At 39.9% G+C, this 20,016-nt stretch overlaps 2 protein-coding genes across 4 annotated transcripts in view; one reads left to right on the plus strand and one right to left on the minus strand.

The window, feature by feature from the left end:
• The window catches only part of LOC113173105 (target of Nesh-SH3), a 41,542-nt gene extending 34,170 nt beyond the window's left edge, over positions 1-7,372 (plus strand). For all 3 annotated transcript variants that reach the window (XM_026376405.1, XM_026376407.1, XM_026376408.1), the window contains 9 exons: positions 872-994; positions 1,349-1,438; positions 1,570-1,779; positions 2,827-2,932; positions 3,453-3,532; positions 4,015-4,044; positions 4,159-4,317; positions 4,563-4,685; positions 5,106-7,372. In XM_026376405.1, coding sequence (XP_026232190.1) covers positions 872-994; positions 1,349-1,438; positions 1,570-1,779; positions 2,827-2,932; positions 3,453-3,532; positions 4,015-4,044; positions 4,159-4,317; positions 4,563-4,685; positions 5,106-5,221 — 1,037 coding nt within the window. In that variant the 3' untranslated portion in view covers positions 5,222-7,372. The remainder of the gene's footprint in view (positions 1-871; positions 995-1,348; positions 1,439-1,569; positions 1,780-2,826; positions 2,933-3,452; positions 3,533-4,014; positions 4,045-4,158; positions 4,318-4,562; positions 4,686-5,105) is intronic.
• tfg (trafficking from ER to golgi regulator) lies at positions 6,815-19,490 on the minus strand. The gene is made up of 8 exons (XM_026376409.1): positions 19,358-19,490; positions 16,797-17,007; positions 16,527-16,610; positions 13,349-13,495; positions 12,180-12,347; positions 11,919-12,059; positions 8,142-8,234; positions 6,815-8,035 (listed from the first exon to the last, which is right to left on the minus strand). The coding sequence occupies exons 2-8, from the start codon at positions 16,978-16,980 to the stop codon at positions 7,632-7,634; spliced, it is 1,221 nt and encodes a 406-aa protein (XP_026232194.1). The 5' UTR covers positions 16,981-17,007; positions 19,358-19,490; the 3' UTR covers positions 6,815-7,631.
• Between the last annotated feature and the right edge of the window lie 526 nt (positions 19,491-20,016).

The raw sequence follows: 20,016 nt of genomic DNA on the forward strand, positions 1-20,016 counted from the left end.
AAGATTGCCTTGACAGAAGCAAAAAAGTGATGTCAGTCCATAAGAAATGACAGCATCTGTTGTCTGGACGTATTTTGGTTTTAGACGAGAGTGTGCAGCAGGAACAGATTTGTGTATGTTCAATTGCATTATTGCTCTAAAAAATAACATTTAGATTATTTTTCCATTCAGCTTTAGTGTTTTAGCATTAAAATGTCAAACTTTCCTTTTCTTCCCTGTTAAAAAAATCAGTTCATTTCATAGTTTACATATTGATTTATTGTCTGGATGAAGCTCACGAAACTCTTTGTCTTTGTAGCCCTGTTATCATGAAACCACTGTTGTTTATTGGTTCCACATTAATCCGATTTTTTCCGCAAGGACAAGTAACTCTGTTGAAATGCTTCAGTACTCTTCACAGTTTGAGAACCACTGTCTTAAGCTTTTGTCTGCAAATAAAAAAACGTGCTCACAGCTCTTGCCATTAAATGTAAAATGTGTACTAATGCATAGGACAGCAGCTATCCTAAGAACACAGCTCATCTCAGCTCTTGTTTTATTATTTTTGAACTTCCTGTGTTTCCTGAACTATTTTGTACTTCTGCGTACAAAGCCTGTGCACATGTTCATGTGTGTGAATCTGTGCATGGTTCTGAGCATCTGGGCATCCATGTCTCAGCAGATGTATTCTGGCAGACCTTTTTCCCCTTTAAAGAGCACAAGAGATATTACTCAGCAAGCTATCTCTGATCTTACAGCAGCCAGGAAAAAGCCACTGGGCTGCTCAGTGAAGATGGCCAGAGCAGATGGCTTACAACTGTGTGCGACTGTGAATCAGATGACAAGACTGTAGAACTGATCTCTCTTCCTCCTTTTTTCTCTCTGTCCTCAGACAAACCCTTGGACCTTAAACAAGGAGACAATGAGTCCATCTTGAAGCCATTCCCTCCAGTCACAGCCAAGCCCAAGCAAGAAAACAGACAACAGACAACCACCTCTGCCCCAGCAGTAAACAGTATGAGCAATAAAACCCTTCAAAATAAAATTCAAAATTGAGTATTTGTGACAGCACAAGTCAATATGTAAACATGCTGTTGGTGATAATCAGGATACAATGACTATCTAAAGTATTCATACTCCTTTCACTTTGTCATCATTATTGTGTGTAACTTAATTGTATGTTGGCGGTTCAAGTAAAATAACAGAAACATCTGGAGAAAGAAGATCCTGTGTGCAGGTTGCAGATGCTGGGATAGCTGAAATAGTTGACTAATCTGTCCAGATCTGTAAAAAGGAAGACGGACAGAGCTGCCAGGGACTGCTGGTACATCAAACTAACCCCAACCCATCTCTCCTGTTTGTTTTTCAGTGAGCCGTTTTGACATATATGAAAATTCCTCCATATTCAGACCCCTGCCTGCTTCAGAGGTCGACATCATGGGAAAGAAGCGTTTTATAGGTATCATCACTGTAGTTTTAGACGCTTCATCATGAAATCATCAGCTCTTTAGCAATACTACTGACTAATGCTGCATCGAGAGGTGGCGTGCATGTGTGACTAACTTCTGTTCTTATTGTACCTGTCTACAGCTCCCCATGTGGTCTACAAGACAGATAAAAAGCCAGATGAGCCATGCTCCATCACCTCTTCTCTTACTTACTTCCCTGAGGAGGAGGGTAGTGATCAGAACGTGACAGGCCCTCCCCGCGTACCCCCCTCCAACCTCACTGTAGTTACTGTGGAGGGATGTCCATATTTTGTCATTCTTGACTGGGAGAAATCCGACAATGAAACTAAAGGTATGTGTACAGTACAGACTTTGAGTATTCGGATCATTTTAGTTCAAAATAAAACAATCAATATAAAAGCTGTGGAGAATATACAGCTCTTGTAACACTTAGTGCTCAAATTGCAAAGATTTAAAAGCAAATGGTCATTTGGCTGCTAAATGTTTGTTTAGGCAGCTTTGTGCACTCACAGTCTTGACACATAGTGTGCTATCCATTATTGTAATTCAATCAGAATATGCTGAAGGCCAGTGTGTGAAGAACAAAAGAAATGTGCAGCTGTCCAAATACTTGGTGTCAGGATTGTGTATCCACGTGAAAGACCAGTATTTTTACAGATCTGTGGTTTGCTCTGCTGTGTGCTTTGTTTTGGTAAGATTCAGGGTTCAGATCACTTCAAGGTTCTTTGGAAGCCTTTAAAGTGGCCGTGCTTATCTTATTCTGGGGCTCAACTCATACAACATTATATGATTTTCAAGTTTAAATGCATGCGGTTCGTTGTTGCAACCCTATCTTTCAGCAGCTCCGGATACTGTCCAAATAAACAGTTGCTGATTTAAAAAAAATCATACAGATATTTTGGTTTCCGTTCTGAAACAGATCTGGAATATGGCAGTGGAGAAGATGAACAACCTAAACTGTCAGCATTAAATTGTAATTCATGAGTTATGTAATATAAAATAACCATTACAAAACAACCTATCTGGTACATATTTCAACTTACCAGGCCTGCTCCTGATTCCTCCACCTGCCCAGGCACAGTTGGAACAGCACTGTCCTTCAGCCTAGCCAAAGATCCCGCTGTCTTTCTGTCAACTGGCGCAGCATGATAATAAAACTCTTGAGAACAAAGTGTTTCATGTTGGCCAGCATGGAAACGCTATTCACATCAAACTTTGGGCCTCTGAAAGTGTGTAACACCCGAATTCACAAAATATATATGTATATGTAACATCAGAACATGACAACAAAAATGTGACCCCAAAACCTCATCCTGACATCAAAAGTACTCAGAATTCTGTTATTAAAAGCACACTGATATGTCTGCTCCTTTATCAGAGTATGAAGTTGTGTCCACCACCAAAGGACCGAATGGAGAGGAGGTGTCCATTCTGACGACTAACCAGACTCACACAGCGGTGGAGAATCTCAAGCCAGAGAGCAGGTATGTAGGTTTACTTAGAAACAGGGTTCCTTTACACTTTAGATGGTTTTCCACTTGGTCAGGTACCAGGTTGCCTATATTTAACCTCTAACTTATCATCTATGTTTAAACTACTGGCTGATGGCAATACAAGAAATCAAAGAGCTGTTAGTGTTTGAAATGTCTTCAGTTTTATCTGTGCTCCTGCTGCTCATGTGGTGAATCACATTTGCTTTTGCACATACAAAATGGCCAAAGCCATAAAAATCTGAGGATGACAGGGTGGAGTCGGTCACTGAGTTTTTAATTAGGTTTCAGCATCTGGAGTCTCAAACTCACCAGAACCCTCCCTTAGGCTGGGTTTGCTGGCCCAGTGAGGGCCAGGACATCTGACTGAATACAGCACATGGAATAACCATCAGCTCTGTCTGTGTGTGTTTTAGGGAAAGAGTTTGTGTGTATTTATGCATCACAGGCTTGAAATAGGTGAAAAGTTTAGTTTGTATTTTATTCCCTTTTTGTCCTACTTTTTTCATTTCAGTTATGAATTCACAGTAACACCGAAGAATGAGCTGGGAACAGGACCCTCCACTGATCCTGTGTCTTTCAGCACAGAATCAGGTATGTTTGTAAAGCAAACCATCTAATCCACTGAAGTCTTAATAGCAGATAAACTCTGATGCGTTTGCTCTGACAGAAGAGGCTACTTAGTTCCAGGTTATTGCCACTGTTTGTGTTGCTAATTGACAGGCAGCAATTAGCGTTGCTTTGAATCTCATAATCTCATGGGCTATTAGTCAGCCCCATGACTTCAACATGACACAAGGTCCTGACTGATTAAGACTAAGAAGTGTGTTGTCAGCTCACCAGATGTCAGTAGAGGCATGCCGGCCACCTGGAGATCAGAGCTTATGTCACATCGATAACAATCATAAAGCAGCTGCAGTGTGGCTCTGCGTTTACAAGTGTTGTGGTTTTGAACACACAGTGGCAGTGGTGATGTAAACCTGGGTTTGTTTATCACAGTGATTTAAGAAGCTGTGTTCATGCTAAGTAGTTTTGATGACAATGATAATCACGGCAACTTTCTCTCATGTTTGTAGCGGATCCACGAGTTAGTGAATACGTTTCAGGTGAATATTGTTGTTTTTTCTCTTCTTATTTAGCAAAGTTGAGCTGTTTTCTCTTGTTTATGAAATTCATTCATTCATCATGTTAAGCTTTTGCTTCTGATGATTTCTTCACAGGCAAAGATGCCATTTGGACTCAGTTCCCATTCAAATCTGATGCCTACTCTGAATGCAATGGGAAGCAGTTTGTGAAGAGAACCTGGTACCGAAAATTTGTAGGCATTCAGCTGTGCAACTCCTTGAGATACAAGATCTACCTGAGTGACTCGCTTAATGGTAATGATACTGATAACACAAGTAACGCATTTAGCTGTTTATGTCCCTCAAGGACCACAAACAAAACACAAATCACTCTCAAAAACAGCATCTTCAAAATACAAATTCATCTGCTAATGGTCCTTCCTGCAGCTCAGTTTTTGGGCTTCTAGATTAAAAGATGGACTAGTGGTGGTTCATTATCTGCTTAAGTGCACTGTCTGGTTGCTTATACTCCTCCATCCATCCATCTTCCATCTCTGTAGGGAAGTTCTACAACATCGGAGATCAGACGGGACACGGTGAGGATCACTGTCAGTTCGTGGACTCCTTCCTGGATGGTCGCACTGGCACCCAGATGTTGGCTGACCAGCTACCCAACAGGCCAGGTATTTTGGTTAGCCATTCAGTATCTTTTATCATGTGAATTGTGTCTGTTGATGACTAAAACCATGTATATATTCAGAGTCCTCAGCTATCTGAAAAGAATTGCACTGGTTTGATTTATATATTGTATAAGTGTCTCGAACAAAACAAAAACCTCTGTATTACTTCTTTTTGCTGCTCTTGGTGTTGGGGTCACTGGATATTTTACCTTCAGCTGTACGATATGTTGAAACTGGTTGGATACTGAGCTCCCTATAAATGGAATGAGCTACAAAAACATATCAAACTTAAATCTAGTTAAATGAGGCCTCTTAATTATTTCCTATTCCATTTGTAATTGCTTGACTTAATGTGAAAAAACTGTAACTGTCTGTCCAGTTTAAACTAATAAATAAATCATCCATTCTTTGTCTTTGTACCAGGATTCTTCAGAGCGCTGAGACAGGAACCTGTTCACTTTGGAGAGATTGGAGGAAAGTCACATATTACCTACGTAGGTTGGTACGAGTGCGGCACACCCATTCCTGGGAAGTGGTAAGACCTCACACAGCTGTCCAGGAAGATGACTTCCTTGGTGTTGAGGAAGAAAACGCCCGTATCAGCCTGACAGGAGGTGGGCCTTTCTTTCATGTTACAATGGACACTGTAGATGGGTACGTCTGTCTGAACTAATCCCCCAGGTGTGAACCTTTTGTAGGAAGTATTAGGTGTCACAAAACTCTCTCTAGTGCATTTTTAGCTTTGGTCTTAGTTTCTCTATTTATCAATAATGTCACAACAGACAAAAGAATGCAGGAGTTTCAGTGACTCAATTGTTGAATTCACAGTAATCAGAGAAAATTTGGGAAGCTGGCTCCCAAAGTGTAATAACGTGTATGATATTATTTATCAAGGGATATTCGGAATATTATTATTATTCTGTGTGCTTGGGCCTTTCAGATAAGTTGTTCCCAGTACCGTCAGTGATTATACACAACTGTCATTTGTACAGAGAAAGATGCTCTTCATACTTTGATTGTGCATCAGGACATAGGTAAAACACAGACATGCAGAATTGACCTTCTGCTGGCCCTAAGGAATTATAACTGTTGCAGTTTGCTCAGTATTAAGCATTTGTTCATATATGTATATGGTGTGAAATACAGTATGTAATACCATGGATCATGAATAGTTTGATACATTTAGGATAAACTGGATCTGTTGTAAGAAAGTCAAAGCTTGAGGCTAGTTTCTGCAGAGCCACTTAGAAACTAAAGAGTTTTGTATTTTTAATGCCCGTACAGGCAAAAATATAAATAAACTGAGCTTCAAGGAGGAAATGACATAAGCACGTCATAATTTATGTTTTGTATGTTCAACCTTGCTTCAAAATGTACATAAAGCTTTAAATAATTGAGTAATTGACAGTTTTCTTTCTATGATTACTACAGTTGGTTTTGGTGCACCGTGTATGTTTTCAGCAATAAATCTTGTTTTTATATTTAAAGATGGTACCTGTGGATTTCTGGCATTTTTGCTTTCATAAATGACAAATGATTGGTCAATTACCTGCACTGTTGCTCATTAATTTACAGTCAGTCATGGACAGTGAGGGTCAGCAGGAGTTAAATCCAGCCTTGTGCATCTGTGCTTTGTTTTTGTGCTTCAACTCTAATTGGGCGAAACAGGAAGGATATAACAGAATTCAACTCCAAAGCTGGACATTAGCCCGACTTGATAAATCCTTAACACTGTAGAATTAAAAATTGGAGAGGTTAGACGCATCTAAACGTTTTGCACAGACTGAACTGTAACTAAACACACATCTTAAATATTAATATACTAAATTATCTTTAATAAACCATGTGCACTAAATTCCTCTCATTTAATGAGACAGTTTGACACGAAAGACCAACCACATACTCCAATGCCACGTTCCAGCCAACCACAACCCACAGGCAGGAAAAGAAAATACGAATCCCAGCATTACCACAGTTTTCCTAATCTGGGTGGGGAAGGAGTAAAAGGGAGAAGCCAAGCTTAACAGAGACATAAACTCAGAAACCACAAAGTTAGAGAGTGTGTTACAGGAGGCAGCACGACAAAACAGATCCAAGAGGAACCTAATATCAAAACAAAAAGATAAACGGACTATAGCTGGATCTTCATTATTTATTAGGTTCCAGAAAAAAATGTTACAGTTTATACATAAACTACTAATATCACTTAAAGGTGGAATTTGATTTGATATATTAGTAAAAACCAGTGATACGATAAAGAGAAAAAGAGAGAGGAATAGCAAGCTGTACTGAAGGTGATAAGCTAAACAGAAGCAGCCTTCTGACAGGAACTGCACTCCCCATAAACCATCACTTAGCTAGTGTTCCCAACATGGGGCAGTTTCATTGATACATCATTAATACCGACACGGTGGTGGAATAGATCAAATAAAGAAACAAAAACAACTAAGGGGTAACGTCTCATTTAGGTAGTGTCTTAAACGCATTTATGCACAGTAAACTCAACACAAGTGGGTTGAGATGTACGACACAAATGCGGAACGCGGATCCTGATCTCACTCACAAAATGAAGTGTTACCATGAAAAGAACAAAGTGTTTGTGCAACAGCCTGTTTTGGACTCGCAGCTGTGTGCATACAGACATTTTTTTTTTTACAATGACAGACACAAGAGGGTAGAACAGACAGAGATTGTGACAGAAAAAGGGGAAAGAATAACAAGGAAACATACAGCAGGGTCAGAACAGAGTGATGTGTTGGAAAGACGGCATACAAAGACTAACCACCAGACTGGGGGGGCGGGGGTGTTGCTTGTTTCATATTAATATTTGTAAGGGGGGAAGGGGGGCCAGAAAACCATGTTTTCTGCATCTACTCCAAACAGCTGGAGCCACATGTAGGACGAGGGTTTGGGGTGTGAGAGAACTGCTAAGATCCTCTCTGGTCTCCTTTACCGGTATCCAGGGCCTGGCTGAGTGTAGCCCTGACCGTAAGGGGGGCGGTTGCGGGCATACGGGTTAGCAGCTCCTGGAGGAGGGGTGACTGTGCTGCCTGGAGGGGGGGTGTATCCTGGGCGGGGCTGATACCCTGAGGCGGGCTGGGAACTGGGCGGCAGGCTGTAGTTGGCAGGCTGAGAGGCCTGGGAGGTATAGTTTTGGGGAGTGAAGGCTCCTGGTGGATACTGCTGAGCTCCCTGAGATGGATGGGGCTGCTGCTGGCCACCCTGGAAGCCTTGGGCTGGAGCCTGACCAGGGGCAGTAGCCTGGGAGGAGGGAGGTGTGTAGTTCTGAAACTGCTGCTGCTGTGGCTGTGGCGGGCCAGGCTGAGGGGCTCCGGGCTGAGGGCTGTATCCTGCTGCAAGAGGGAGGGAGAGTTTCTTTAATTCACTCTAGAGATTAGAATACCACCTTACACAACACAACAGCTTTTCTTCATAAATGCTGACCATTTTTAGTCTTACCAGGGTACTGCATACCATACTGCTGTTGCGGTGGGGCACCAGGTTGCTGAGGCGGGTATCCTCCTGGAGCTGGGTACTGCTGGTACACCTGACCTGAAGAAACGAGGGAAAATGTAATCAGTGCATCAGAGTAGAGAAGAGGTGAGTCGCTTGACTTCAGTTTCATGCTACATATATAATTTCTCATCCAGATAAAATCCAGATGCACTTAAATACACTTTCATTTATTCTTAACATATACAACTCCACTGGCCAGTTCACACAGTGAACATAGAGTGTTATCAGCCTTGGTTTTAATTCTAAGCCGGTTTGGTGCTACTCCGCTCCAGACGGTGGTGCCCAAAACTTCCACAACACTAATAACCCGTGCTAATTAGTTTCAAATCAACAATAACTAACAGCTAGCTGTCTAGATATCCACAAACTAATGAACTATAAACAACAAGCTAGAGGCTCTCACTCATTCTATAATCAGAGAACAGACAGTAAATTCATCTTGAATGCTTCTTGGTTGCATTTACACTTTGAGAGCAAAAAGCTATCCAATCTGTTACCCAAAATATATCAAGTAACTAAATGTAAATGTGTCTTCCTGTAAACACACGTGTATAACACCCATAAGCCCTTGCTTGAGCCATTCTGTATTTTTGTGTGAAGAATGAAGCAGCTTATCTTGTTATTTTGACTTGTGTATTTAGTTTTCCACTTAATGCCTAAATCTTAAGCAAACCGGCAAATACTTGGCAAACTATGCAAGGCCTTACTCCTTAATCTCCCATTTGGATCATAACTGGGAGTGACGACATGAAAAGCACAAAGATAGAAAGCATAATGAATGAGTTATTAGGGTTCACTGGTTTTGCATGTGCTGGTTAAACTGGTGCTGATTTTCCATAATACTTCTGAACAACTTCTACAAGTCCTGAAAGTCCAAAAATAAACAAAGTTGAAAGGAGACAAACTATTTAATTAATGTCCTGTTAGAAAATCCTAATCCCAATTTAAACCCCTATTAACCTATGCATCCAGCAGATAATTCAAAACACTGCATGCTGGCACATTTAAGTACATGCTTGATGTATGGTGCAAACAGTACCTGTAGTCTAATAACAATTCAGTTGCTGGGAGAGACATTTATTTAAACTCTGAAGTGCTGTTGCAACCATCTGTTATCTCACTGACATCACCTTTAACATGAGCACCAAGCTCTTCAGTGTGTCAAGAAGCATGTGTGTTCATTTGGCTTCTTTCCTGTTCTCCTTGATCTGTAATCCGTCATGAGTGTTATGTAAGGGTGATGGATGGATGCATGGTTGTTAGACCACTTTGGCCTGGGGGATCTTTTCTCTCCGGTGTAGCCAAGAGGTCAGTCATTAGGGACAAAGATATGCCTGGAGACAGGCAGCGAAGACAGCGAAGCATTGCTCCAAGAGAAAACCCCAAGCTGGAAGAATGATGTTCACTGGAACAATGTAGAGTTTGGCTTTAGTTCTGGTGAACTCTTCGCATGCCTTAAGAAGGAGTCATGAGAACATGGTCCTTGTTTGAATAAACAATTCACACCAAACACATGTCTGCCCATCTGATAAAGAGCCTCACACAAAATGTCTGTGCAGGGCTACATAAGCATGTGTATGCTGACAGTTTTGTTCTTTCTTGCACAGATGTAAATTATTACCAAGGGACTATGGTCTATGGATCTGTTATGGTAACAGGTAACATGAGCTTACATTAAAAGTAAGCTTAAGGCTACATTTAAAAGGCTGCACATGCTCAACTGGCATGTAGTCTCGTGTGTAACATGTTATAAATTCTCATGCATTGACGGCCTGTACTGAATTGCTTTGAAGTGGTCACACTGACAAATAGTCTGCAACCAGAGACGGGAATAACGTGAGGGCAGAGAATAAGGAAAGGCTTGAAGAATCTGGTCCGTGTGCAAACCAAGTGCAGTCTTGATAGGATCAGCAATATAGAGATAAAACTAGATCAAAATATTTTATGTTTTTGGTAATTAAAATAACAATATAACAAATGTGCGCCTGAATCCCTCTGTTGACAGTTTGGACTGGCATTATGTCTTGTCTTGTGAGCTCAGTGCCATAGTAAACAAAATGTACTACTTTTATGGGGAAATCCACTGGCAAACAAAACCCTTGTGAATTAAAAGAACGTGCTACTGCTCTAACATCTGCTGTAATCCCCTCCTCTTAGGGGTGATCTCTTCATGTTTCCACCATTTGTTGTCTTGGGTACGACACAATTTACAAATCACAGATGTGCTGCCAATGTGTGTAATACTGATACTTTACCGATCTTAGAAGCTAGAAAAACTTCTACGGTTTCTCTCCCCACAGGAAGATCAAAGCCTATTTAATCTGAAAAATATAAATTTTCCCATGTGACCTGATCCAAATACTCACGATCTTTGTTAAAAAAGGCTCAAGAAAATAGCTGAATGCTATTCCTAAACTCCTCAGCCCTGATGTCTGCCAACTATATAGATTTTACAGGACACATTGTTATGACGTGAGCTGTGCCCGCAGCATTTTGCTTTTTGTATGTGGCATTGTATTCATTACTGTGACTTCAAATTTAGTACATGCTTTGATTCCATGCACTAAGCTACACCAGGCTGCAGATGTTCTACACATGCAGAGCTTGTCAGACCTCTATGAAAACATATCACAAACATCAAACCATCAAGAACGAGCTATGCAATGTACGACAAAGTGCCTTGTTTCTCTGTGTCCTAATGTTTTGGATGGAAAAAATAACCATGACCAATAATCATGTTGAGCTGTGTGCAACATGGTGTGTAGCTGGATAACCCCATGACTCAGAAAGTCTTCCTTCTGGACCAACTAAACTCTTACTGAGCTCTGTGGAATGGCCCTGCAATGTTGCCCAGGCAAACCACAAACCACCAGTTAAATGGATGCAGTAATACCACATGTGCTAATCTTCAGCCTTGCAGGTGTGCTCAGGCGTTAGCAGTGTGACAGCTCTCAGAGAGTAAGTTATGGCTCTCAAAGGGTGCAACATGACGCATCTTTTTTTTTTTTTTTGCTCCAGTGTCCTCAGTGTTCATCTGTGCCAAACCACAAGTTGAAAAGAAGCCAAGCCAATCTGCTTAGTAAGTGTGGTAAACGATACAAAATTCTTCACCTCTCTGGTTGCACCTGCCGGGGCCATTCTTCACAACAAAAGCAGCATCAAGCCAGAGAATTCCCAAATGTTAACTGAGGACTCTGGACAAAGAAAGTAATTGTGGCTGATCGTCGCAGAAGACCTCCCACCACTTCCTCTGTGCTGAAACCTTTAGATTTATTTTTGCCAACGTCTGAGACTTTCAATCCTTTATCTTTGTCTAGGTTTTGGTCCAAGAACTCCACATTAAAGACCACCCACCACAGACTTCTTCTGCTAATTCCATAGATACCCCTGTTTATATTCTGTTAATTACAACTCTAGAGTGATGCAACTCCTTTAGGTTATAAATCCACAAGAAAAATGAAACACATTTAAACTCACACAACAGAGTCACATTTAGACAAGGCTACTCTAGTGGTAGTGTTAGAAAAACAACCCATAAAATGGCAACTGTAAAATAAAGTGTTTAATCACCCCCAGGGCAGGGTCTGTGACTCCCTGCGGTTCTCTAACAGTTATGTTTCTCCCTGAGAGAATGTGTAAGTTTGCATAAAAAGTATTCAAGGCAAATATAGCGCATACATGGAATTACTTGGAAACAGTAGCTGTGTTTATGAGTCTTACCATCCATGCCAGCTGGGGGTCCCTGTTGTACTCCAGGGTAGGGAGCCTGTGGTGGCACTCCTGGTTGTGGGGCTGCAGATGAGGCGGAGGCAATGCTATCAGGGGTTCCTGAGCGTTCCTCTGCTGCAACTGCTGGGGGAGCTACTCAGAGAGCACAGACGTGCAGTAATGATAGGAAAGTCTTAGATGATAGACACTGATGCAAAACACAATAAATAATGGAATAAAAAATAAAACAGCATTTTCTCTCTTCTGAAATACCTTGGGCTTGGTCCTCGCTCAGGCCAAAAGCAGAGATGACATTCTTGTTGACCTCATCCTGGTTTTTTAATGGGTCGAAGGCTGACATGCTAGCTGCACTGACTGGGATGGCCTGTTTCACTGTGGGGTCTGCTGCCACAACTTTACCTTCACGACCATCCACTGATTCTTAAAACAAAATCAGATGAATGTTTAAACACCAGCGCAGCAAACTGTACAAAAACAGACTTATTACTCCACAATAAAACACAAATATGTAGTACAAGAGGTATGAGGGTTTGAGTGGTCTGTGTAGTGTGCAGATGTTAACAGTGGTCATTGCCAAAGGCTCGTAAAAGACAGATTTCAGCTCTTGCAAATCCGTTTGTCCATGGTGCCAAAATGAAGACACTTTTCATTTCCCCAAATGCATCATGTAATGCCTTGGTAAAAGTTTGCATTACAAGGGAAGGGCATATTGTTGTGTTTGTGTTTGTGTTTGTGTGTGTGTTTGTGTGTGTGTGTGTGTGTGTGTGTGTGTGTGTGTGTGTGTGTGTGTGTGTGTGTGTGTGTTACCACATTGAAATTGGACAGAACCAATGTGTATGCAGGTTATCATTTAAAACACAAATGTAGTCTGTAATTCTTCATATGAAAAACAACTTATTAAAATGTGACAAATAATGAATTAAGTCCTATAAAGTGTGTCTGCTGCAAGTGTCTGTGTGGGATACAGAGCTTGCAGTTCTGGTTAAGGAGACTGTGCAAGCCCCATTAGTGGGATTAACATTCCAAACAGACAAGATCATTGATAAAAATGAAGATAAATCAAATCACCTGGGCTGTGTGTGCACATCTGCCACTACCTAATGAGATAAAATGACTGTTGCATATCCAACAAATTTATCTTGTCTATAGTACCGACAACATGTCGTACATGAGTTGTAACATTGGTTTTTACTTAAGCGTTTGTATGGGTGTATCAGTTGCATGTTAAACACAATTTGGTGGATGATGCTAATATACTGATGTAATGACATATGAGCCAATTTTTCTTTGTTGTGCATTTTGTGTTGTTCTTTGTTAAATATCAACCAAACATATGCACATATATTGATATCTGCAATTCGCTTCGATGATCACCAGTCTAGCTGCAACAACTATGCGTGCATATGTACTGGAGGACTTACCATTCTCTAGTGCTGTAGCAGCCAGACCAGGCTCTGTTGGGGGTTCCAGGCTATCTAGGAGGGTGTTGACTTTATTCCTGAGCTCGATGAGCTCCCGGCGCAGGTATTTGACCTGACTGGACTCCAAAGGCCGTGGCTGACCATTCACTGCAGAAAAATAAAGATGAAGAGATGGGACTCAAGTGAGCAAATGAAACAAAACCTTGATATTTACTTGAGCAATGTGGTTGTGGAGTTATTTTTTTTTTTCTGCACAGCTGATGTCACTTGTGTTAGACGTCAAGGAGGATAATGGATAATACCAGAGTTTTGACTACTTATACATTTTTCCTCTATTACTGAATGTGGATTTAACCATTTCACACTTACAGCAATGTTGTCTTGCACATTAACTACATCAGTCTACAACTGAGTGTAAATCATGAGCTCACTGGAATGTCTTGGTGAGCCTGTACAGAAATATGTCAACAGCCCAGCAGATGGTAATCCAAAGAAGCCAAACATACATAGTCTCACACCCTAAGAAACCCATACAGACATGGAACACATATATACTGATGATTGAGGCAGTTGTTTGTAGGGGTCTAAAAGCTGAAGCTACCACACAGAGAGATGTGAACACCGAGGCAAAATGTTGTGGGTTGTCTACAATCATGAACTAACTCAAATCCAGTGTGTTGCACGACTCTGACGAAACAAAGTAAACAAACGTTAACACAATAACTGCGGCATGTGTAAATGATTGGGCACACTACTAAGTCAGAACTGAAGCCCCTTTTGGCAGAAATCACAGCTTGCAAACACTTTTGGTAAACAGCTAAGAGTTTTTTTAATTCCGCAGTCAGGAACTTTTACCCACTTATCCTTGCAGGTCACTTCAGGTTCTGAAATATTTTATTACATGCATTTGTTACTTTAATATATAACTGCAGCTCATTAGATGATAAAAAACAGCACTATTACATACGTTAACATACATAAATACAATATGTGACTCTGAACACCTGAGTTTACAAAGACCATCTATTATGAGGCTGATTTTACAAGGCAATTCACAACAGTAGCCAGACTGACAGAGGGACAGGGAGCGTAAACATCATCGTCACACCCTGCCAGCTAGGCATAAAACTAAGTCAGTAACAATGCAGCTGGACAGCCTGAATGTACTAATGTAAGTGCAAATCTGAAGATACTGTGTTTACTTAAAGAAAATTAAGAATATATATATTACCATTTTTACATTTTTATGTTCTTCACAATCTTCAGCCCAGCATGACATGCATCACATAGGTCACTAACTACTTTCAACTTTCCAAGTACAAACTGACCGAGAAGCAGAATTTCTATTGCCAAAAAATGAATGCAAGATTCAGATACAGATTGCAGACATTCCTTCCCCACAAAGTTTCTCTGTTTGAGTGGCTAATGCTGAACAGAGACAACTGGAATCATGAGATACGACATTGAAACTTGGCTGCCACGAGACTCACTCTTTGGATCTCAACACACGCCTGTGGATGTCATTTCCACGTGAGGTCATGCCATGTGATGACGAGCCAGGACTCAGCTTTCATTGCAGTAAAGTGAATTACTTTTTTTAAAAGAAGAAAAAATATATCTAGCAGCGCTGTGGCTGATAACAACTGAACAGGAAGACCCACTATGAGCACTATAAAGAAAACAACATGATGTGGTCATTACAAATTCAAGAGAAGAGTTAGTACTGTATTTAGTGTATTTCTAACTTTACGCTACGTTGAGATATGGCTTTGAGTTGTCGTTTTTCAAAGCTGATATCAGTATTCAGTAGCCTTATTATTTTAAAGTTTGACTTTTACTCATGTCTATATTTAGTATTGGAATATATCTGCCACATGTTATTTCCTGGTACGACAGAGATGGCTTGGAAACATTATTGGCACTATCCAACATAAATAAATAAAATAATTCATTAACAAAAAACACATGTACACAACACATGTAGAAACGGCCTGCCAGGGGATATCATCAGTGAAAACAACAAGATGTATTTTGACATGTCCAGATTCAAATCATATGGTGTATGTAGCCGTATATGGGCATGTATTTTTGCTGTGAATGTAAGAAAACAATCCCATATGGCATATCTGACCAGCACAATTCAATGAATCATGTCTATCATACTTTAACATTTAAAGTCTGCAAATACCTTCGAGGGGTACGCAATCTGGACAAACGATCATATCTTTTTTTGAAACAATGTAGATTGTGAGCTGTCTTCACAATTTTTAAACGTAATACAGTTACAGCCATGCTAGAAATAGCCAGTATAATTAGTTGAATTAGTGTAGAGTAGGCTGAATCATTGGAAGAAGCAAGTTGTTTTGGAGCCTGGCAGTGTCCACTGAGGTAATAAGTTGGTAAAATGAAGGGAGGTCTCTATGCTTAGATTCATTTTTAGATGCACTGGGGTCCATAAATTGTATAAAACAAATAAATCTATATAATGTATTGATCACAATAGAAAAGTAAATATTTATACAACATACATTTAGATATTTACACAGTAGTGTGCAGACACAGATGTTGAAGAATTTGTGTTTCTCCACCGAGTTAAAGACAGCACACACCCAACAACAGTTTGATTTAAGTCTTGGAATTCAAGTTAGTTAGAGGCAGCTGATTTGACTGGCAACAAGTATACAGCAACAATATGGATCACCAGCAGATAAAACATGGCAACAGGCTTCGACCTGTTATTACAGGGTGAAGCCTACTGTTTTTTCCCCAGGATTGTTATTGATTTTATAACCTACACCTTAATTCGTATTGTTACTATTGACTGTGGGCTGAGCTGGGCTGGGACATATTGTAAATTAAGACCAGTAGTAAACCAGTATAACTGGCTCATAGGTTGTTTGTGGCTGAACCAGCGATAAGTGACAGATGCATTCCTCCCAAGTTTAGTCAGAAGTGATGCAGACAAACTTCATCTAGGCTTGCTGTGTGAAACATGAACTGCACTGCCCTCTAGTGACTAGCAGCTGGAACAGCTGATGCTGAACATACTGGACAACAGCTTTTTTTCAGTACACAATGTTGCTGTTATTACCTACACCCTTGAAGTTTTAAATGCACAAGGAAAAAATCACTTGCATCTATGGAGAGAACAACAGATGGGAATACTTTATCAACTTACCAAATAAAGTCAGTTTGAGTATTCTACTGCACTGGATGGCAAAGGAGAGGTCAGAACTGTCAAAGATGGTGATGAGGTCATCGTCTGTAAAAAGGGAAAAGAGAAAATGAGTATGATTCACTGGATAGCAAGTAAAGAAAACGCCCATTAAGATATAAAAACAAAAACCTCTAATCTCAGTTTGTAAGTAAGAACTGTCACAAACTATTCATTAGTTTATAATATGTTGGCCAAGGGAAAATGGGACAAAGGTCCTGTAACCTGACTCACCTTCATCTTTGTATTTGATGGTAACCTCATCATTACTCTGCAGCTTTCCCCTGAAGACACGCTGCATCATCAGCACTAGCTCATCGTAAGTTATGTCTTCATTGTGGATAGGGATGCGTCTGATGTCGTCGCCCAACTGGGCTTTGATGATCAGCTTCCCACTCAGGTCCAGCTGACCGTTCATGGTGCCGTCCGACCTGTTATGCTCCCACTATTTAACACAGTCAGAAGAGGGGTTGTTTTAAAAACAACATTCATGTTATCCCAGCATTGCTTTGTGCCTTTGTCAATGTCAATTACAGTTCATGTCATTGAAGTATGATAAACTACATGGACTACATTGCAGCATGTGCTAATGACAAGAATGAAATACTCATACCCTGTAAATGAATCCTTATGTAAGCAGATATGTTGGCACGCCAGCATTTCAACCATATGATGCTGGTTAAAAGGTCATGAATAATTAAATCTCAGATCTCTAAGTAAAAGATTTAATGATATTTTAATGCTCAGGATGTAATGGAAATTTGCGATGAAATGTATTAGTCATATGACAAATTATTTTGGAAAATAAACCAACGTAAATGACAAAACAGCTGTTTTCAAGCAATAGAATCATTCATATTGCAATTCAGTTCAAGATTAAAGTAAAAAATAAACAAACAAAAGAGAGAGCCAATCTCTCTGCTCATTTATTTACCCTTATATACACTGCACATCCATCTTTAGGAATAAAATATGTTTTCAGTGAGTCCAATTTAATTCACAACTGAAGGAGTGACACATTTGAACATGCTGAACAAAGAAACTGCTTTAAACAGGAAACTAATGTTGTGATCTTACAAATTAATCTAGTGTTACAGGGATGCCAAATGAAAGTAGATATGGACAGCTTGAGGACTTCAAGGGCAATGTTATTGCTGATGTAGTGTAGGTTTATCCAGAGCTAATGAATGGATAGATGTGTTTTACTAAAAAATACAACAGTTAACTGTTTTGTATTGACACTGTATCTTCAAAATTTGTTAAGCAGTTATATGGCTTTCCTAGAGCATCTTTATGCTTTACAGATAATGGTGAAAACAGACAATTTGTGCAGTTTATGCATCCATGTGTGCTCCATTATCACTCATTAAATACAATAAAAAAAAAAAAAAACAATAAAATGCACTTATTATAGTCAAATAATGGTGAAACTTTGTCCAAGTAGTTTACGGGATCAGAGAGGGAATTGATTGCCCTTGGAGCTGTTACTGTCAATAACATTAAAATGTGGTTGTTATAAGGACAATAGGATTACAATGACATTAACAGCTCCTCTCCTCTTTTTTGAGCTTTATTATCTTTGTTTAAGGTACCTTGACAATGACAAAGAGGATAAGAGTGTGTCACGTTACTCTAAATATTTGATCATGCTGCATGCCTCTGTAACATTATAACACAGTTTAGGTCTAAGGGTCAGATATCACCCTGTGAGGTGGCAAAGACTATTCTATGCTACAGGAGATCTTTGACCGAAATATCAATGAGTCTGATCAAACAATCCAAGCTTTGAACCAAGACGGGAGGGTGTTCCAGAAAAATATGATGAGATCATGAATGTTAAACTCCCAGATCTGTTTGTTATGCAATCGGACACTGAAACTGTTCTTACATCCATTCAATGAAGGTATCACTGTCGGTGATAAAGAAACACGTCTCTCACTGACTGTTAGTAATGACCAGTTGGATTAACTACGACGTTACCTGCTCATAATCTTGGCTAAACGTATATTTACTGCGGTAAATTCAATTCCAGAGATACTTTGGCTTTGTCTGTCCGGGCCAGATGAATAATTAGCTGGATGCTAAGGATTGTGTGGTAGCTATCGTTTAGCCTACAGTTTCAATAATAATAATAATAAAACTCGTTCCTAACGTGACAGTGTCTGCCAGATTAAAGTTTGGTGCATTGGGATCAAATATTTAAAATTACATTGAAGTGTAACTTAGCTTGACACTGACTGAAATGAAGATTAAAAAGGGATCTGTCAGTGGCCCATTGACAGCAATTCATTAGTAAATGGTAACATTTGCTATGGTGTTTCATCACTGCCGTGCATTAAGTGCACAAGTAAAAAGGCAATAAAATAATTATTCTCCTTCTTATCTATCTTAAAGTAGCACGAGTTTTTGTTAATAAATAAATTGTCTGCCCTAATTTAACTTTTTAGCAATCAGTCGGCTAAACTGGTTTCCTGCGTAACTTATAACAGAATTAGCTGTCTTTAACGGGCATTCGGAGCTACGTATACCAACATATTCTTAACATAGTAATGTTTGAATGTCTCTTTCAATTATATATGAATAGATTAGTCGGTCTGTTTGTAGGTAACTTTCTACGAATCATTCTAGACACCTGTTTGGGCGAGCTAGCGCTAGCTCATTCTGTTAGCAGGCTAACGGTAACTCAGCGTTAGCTTGCTAGCTAGAGACACAGCAAACTGACATAGCACAGAAATGACAGTGTGATGAAAACTAAATTATAGTGCAATAAGCCACAAACTAATACATCCCTTTACCTCAATCAGACGACTTGACCACGCTGTATTTCACAGGTTTCCCCAAACCGTGAAAAAGAAAGGTGTTAGCTAAACTAGCTAGATCCGGGCCAGCATCAGGAAGCGTCCTCCAGACTGTCAACGTCAACCAGTACGTGGCACTGACTGCGCGCAGGCGCAGATCATCTGACCAAAGTGCGTGTGGCTGACTCACCTGATTGTAAAGATGAACAAACGCCGCATTTAAAGTTGAAGACCATACTTTTATTTTTATTTGGTTCACAATGCATAGTTTTGCCATGTACGTAGCTTTGATAGACATACCTTTTAGTGTTAAATAAAACATACCTGAAAACAGATCACCACCTTTTGTTTTAATGCCATATTGAGGGAAAAAAAACATTGTGAGAGGTAGACTTGATGAAGGAGACTTCAGCATATCTGTAGCAAAAGCATTGGTAGAGCTGCTGTGCCACAGGAAACATCTCCATTTTACCATAAATAAGAGGTGCAACAGAGAACTTCCTATAAAACATAGCAATAGCAATTTCTGAGCAAAAATATATACAGTACTCTGCAAAAGCGTTAGACTTTAAAAGCAAAGTGAGGCTTCTTTCAGAAATACTGCAATGAATAGCTTCAATTATCAATAATTTTTTTAAGGTACTAAGCAGATAGGT

The sequence above is a fragment of the Anabas testudineus genome, chromosome 21 (assembly GCF_900324465.2).
Source record: "Anabas testudineus chromosome 21, fAnaTes1.2, whole genome shotgun sequence".
Taxonomy (NCBI): Eukaryota; Metazoa; Chordata; class Actinopteri; order Anabantiformes; family Anabantidae; genus Anabas; species Anabas testudineus.

Bases quoted from the DNA above. Each gene is read 5' to 3' on its own strand.
- tfg (XM_026376409.1), bottom strand. From the start codon at position 16,980: ATGAACGGTCAGCTGGACCTGAGTGGGAAGCTGATCATCAAAGCCCAG. The intron at 13,496-16,526 runs GTAAGTTGATAA...ATTTTTCTGCAG, and splicing joins ACTCAAACTGACTTTATTTG to TGAATGGTCAGCCACGGCCT. The intron at 8,036-8,141 runs GTAAGACTAAAA...TCCCTCTTGCAG, and splicing joins GTATGGTATGCAGTACCCTG to CAGGATACAGCCCTCAGCCC.